Source organism: Arachis hypogaea, chromosome 11, assembly GCF_003086295.3.
Source record: "Arachis hypogaea cultivar Tifrunner chromosome 11, arahy.Tifrunner.gnm2.J5K5, whole genome shotgun sequence".
In the NCBI taxonomy this organism is placed as follows: domain Eukaryota; kingdom Viridiplantae; phylum Streptophyta; class Magnoliopsida; order Fabales; family Fabaceae; genus Arachis; species Arachis hypogaea.
In genome coordinates this window covers 118,570,061-118,573,834 of record NC_092046.1, presented here as the reverse complement: position 1 = coordinate 118,573,834, position 3,774 = coordinate 118,570,061, and the positions used below count along the sequence as shown (strand labels likewise).

The window sequence follows — 3,774 nt, the reverse complement described above, 5'->3', positions numbered from 1 at the left end:
AAAAATAAACAAATTAACTATTAGTTAATACAAAAATTTAAAATAGATTAAGGATAAAATTTTTTAAATATTATAAAAAAAAGAGTGTATATTTTATAAATAAGAGAGAGATAAGTATCATCTTAGCAGACGACTGAAATTTTCTATTAAACTTTAGATTGTGTGATTTATTCTCTTAACTTTACCCTAAACCATAGCCATATCCGATAAAAGTGGGTAATTAACAAGAAAGTGTCGTGCGCCTATCCCGTACTGTGTCCAACCAAAAAACTCTGCGAGACTGAAACAAACAGCATCCCAAAAATTGAAATATAGAAAATGGGAGTAGAGAGAGAGAGAAAGAGCACTACTAAGAAAGAAACCCACGCACCACTACCCCAACTACTGGTACTGGAAAAGAACCACGTCGCCACTTAAAAGTTGCTACGACCACTATATATGGTAACTCCAAAAAAACACAGGACTACCATTCCAAGACACCTGTCCCTAATAACGGTATCACTCGAAAAGAACCAACTCCAAACATTTGGCTCCTCTCTTTCACTTACTAAATATTCTCTCTTGTTTTACTCGGTCTTTCCATTCACTCCGCAGGATCCGCATATTAACAGAAAGCAAAGCCTTCTCTGAATTGGACGTGATCAACAAAAATCAAATGCAAACACATACCCCATCATTTCAGTGCTGCCAAAAAGCTTCACCATTGTTGCAAGTTGATTTCTTTTCTCTTCCTCAGAGGTTCCAGCATCTGAGTTAGGTGGTGGAAACAAAATTAAACAACCATGACCCTTAAGGGTGGAACCACACAGGCCTGCGCTGCATGCAAATTTCAGAGAAGAAAGTGCACTCCTGAGTGTCTTCTTGCACCATACTTCCCTGCAGACCAACCAAAAGTGTTCCTTAATGTCCACAAGCTATTTGGGGTGAGCAACATTGTGAAAATATTAAAGGACGTGGATCCTAGTCAGAAGAAGAATGCTATGGAGTCCATCATCGTTCAAGCTAGTTATCGCGATAAGTACCCGGTTCGTGGTTGCGTGGAAGAAATTTGCAGGCTGCAAAACCAAATTTGGCTGCACGAAGAAGAGCTTCATGCTGTGTATCAGCAGCTTGAGATGTGCAGGCAACACCAACAGCAGCAGCACCAAGGGATTCATCACGTTGTTCCTGATGATCTTGCATCACAGTTAGAGTTGGGAATGGCGCCACGCGCTGCCAACAATGCTCTTCCGCTGTTTAATCACGCGCCACAGCCCCAGCAGCAGCAGCAGCAACAGGTTTACAATACTTCTGTGGCTGCTTTGCCTGTGTCACAGCAACATTCATATTCCAACAGCAACAGTGTGGATTATAACTCCCTTTACATTGAATCCAAGGAAAACAACAATAATGGAACAAATCCTTTGTGGGTACCTTATGCAAATAACAATGGAAGTCCCATAGCAATGCAGTCTCAGATGGTTACCTCACAGGCACTATCCATGCAGCAAGAAGCTGCTGGGGATTATGATGAGATGCATCCATTTTTCGAAACAATTGATGATAGGCAATCATATATTTATTCCAAGGAGGCTTATGAATCAAGGTATATTTATCAGTTTTGGCATAATAATCAACCAGATAGTATTTTGAGAATTTAATGCAGAAATTACATAATCTATCTCTGCTCATTTTTTTTGCACTTTATATCTATCTGCTTGCAGCTCAGAAGAATCATTGAAAGATTCAAGAAAGTGCACCGAGCACGTTGCTGAGAATGAATTGAAGAGTGCTGCCGCATGCTTCAGCCTTACCAGTGTCAACTGATAAGTGAGCTTCGCTCCTCCCCTTGAACAAATTGAAAAGATCTAATAGGTTTCCTTTCCTTTTTGGATTCATTTTTTGCTTTTGATTATTAAATTTTCGATCCTTAACTTGTAAACATTTTAAATAGAAGCACATACTTTTTATCATCTATCAATTGCATGGCTTATGTAGTGGAAGAGAATATTATACAGACCTCATGTTTTCCTCAATTCTGTGTTCTGTTTATATGCTTTGGCTGTTATCTACTGCCATTCTTAAATGTTAACACTTTGAGGGCTGACATACCCATACAAAGGCTCTATTTTCGGGGAGAAAAAAATCAGCATAACTCCATACAAATTTGGGAGCAACTTTATATATTTCCTTCCAATATTTATTAACATCATCTCGGAAAAAAAAAATACTTATTTCAATAACAAAGCCTTATGAATCAAGAAAAAGCTAACTGTGCCGTCACAGGCCTAAGCCATATCGAGCATCATTATATGAGAAATTGAAAGGAGACATAACATGAAAAAGCAAGTAAAGAATATAAATCAAGCACCAGTATGGTGGTTAAATTAATATTTTCTTAAAAACATTGTAGGCCATTCTTCTATTATACACTTTTAACACTATAAAAAAGACTTTCTACTCTGTTTTTTCAACAAAGCAAGTAAATCTGGAAACAATATGGTAATTCATTTTGTTAAAAATATAACTCCGGAACATTCTTCTGTTGTCATAAGTGAAGAAGGCTTAAATAAATCAAAGTATTAAACACTCATTTGACAATCAATACGCTAACTGAAGTGCACTGGAGGGTTGGATATATCTGAATCAACATATGGCACAATATGAAGATCTTTGCTAGAGTAACTTCAATGTACTTAAATCTACCAGACCATGCATGCATTTTGAAACTAGAGGTTAACTGCCTTCCTATTTGTTGTACATGTTATAACTATTTCTGTATTTGAAGATCACTGACTAAGTAATAAATAGTTTTCTTCAGGATTGCTGTTTATTGGTTCTATCTTCTATGCATTGATGAGGGCTCTTCAATATCAAATAAGAAAATACTAATATTATTTGCTTTTCATGTTGTAAATAATTATCCATCTCCATATATTATCAAAATGTGAGAAGTGTGGTATTCCTTGGGTGCACTGAGTCTGAACCTCATTATTAGTGTCTGGGAAAAACTTCTATGATTGAAACTAGCAAATTACTGTTGGAAAATATGGATCAATATCACTCACCAAGTTCCTCCTTTTTGAAGTTTTTGTTTCATTAATGAAGCCTTTTTAGATTCAAATTTATTATTGAAAATAAAACAAGAAATGTAACCAGCAGAAAATTACAAGAACTATAACAAGTCTTTTTTCTAGTAGGGTAGGGTCATATATCAAACAATGCCTATGATTTTGGGCAAAGACCTAGTCTCCGTAGTAACCATTTCTCCTTTCTTTTATCATATTACAAAATTAAAAGTATAGAAAGTATTGTAAATGCATTCACTAATTCTTTATGCCAGTCCTAGTGTCACTATGTGCTGTACACATCAACTTCTAGCCTCTGTACTTCTCAATTAAAATCATACACAAACCTATAACTTCCTTATTATAGTTTTTTCTGGTTGTGGTCAAACAGACGAACACTGCTGCTGTAGTGCTGTATGAAATGATCAAATATGTCAAAATTATAGTTTATGAAGTTTAGGCTTATCCCTCACTCCTTTAATTTGCCAGTATATCTGATATCATCTCAGCTTTCTTGGCAGCCACTAAAGATGGCAATAGGTAGAATAAGGTGAGTTTTGACCCAACCTGACTATACCCCACACACTTTTAAACAAATCTCAATATCCACCCAAGACATCTTGCAGGTCCTAAATGAAAAATACTCGCACCTTATGAACCAAGATAGAACTAAAGCAACACCAGCACTAGAAGGCAAATCGCTATGAATGGAAAGTTATGGCTAGCA

At 36.3% G+C, this 3,774-nt stretch overlaps 1 protein-coding gene across 1 annotated transcript; it reads left to right on the top strand.

The window, feature by feature from the left end:
- Positions 1 to 402: 402 nt before the first annotated feature.
- Positions 403 to 2,015, top strand: LOC112724023 (LOB domain-containing protein 27-like). Its single transcript, XM_025775330.3, has 2 exons — positions 403 to 1,585; positions 1,704 to 2,015. The coding sequence occupies exons 1-2, from the start codon at positions 783 to 785 to the stop codon at positions 1,804 to 1,806; spliced, it is 906 nt and encodes a 301-aa protein (XP_025631115.1). The 5' UTR covers positions 403 to 782; the 3' UTR covers positions 1,807 to 2,015.
- The last annotated feature ends 1,759 nt before the right edge of the window (positions 2,016 to 3,774 follow it).

Excerpts from the sequence above, each read along its gene's own strand:
- LOC112724023 (XM_025775330.3), top strand. The coding sequence starts at position 783 with ATGACCCTTAAGGGTGGAACCACACAGGCCTGCGCTGCATGCAAATTT. Across the intron at positions 1,586-1,703 it reads AAGGAGGCTTATGAATCAAG|CTCAGAAGAATCATTGAAAG; the intron begins GTATATTTATCA and ends ATCTGCTTGCAG.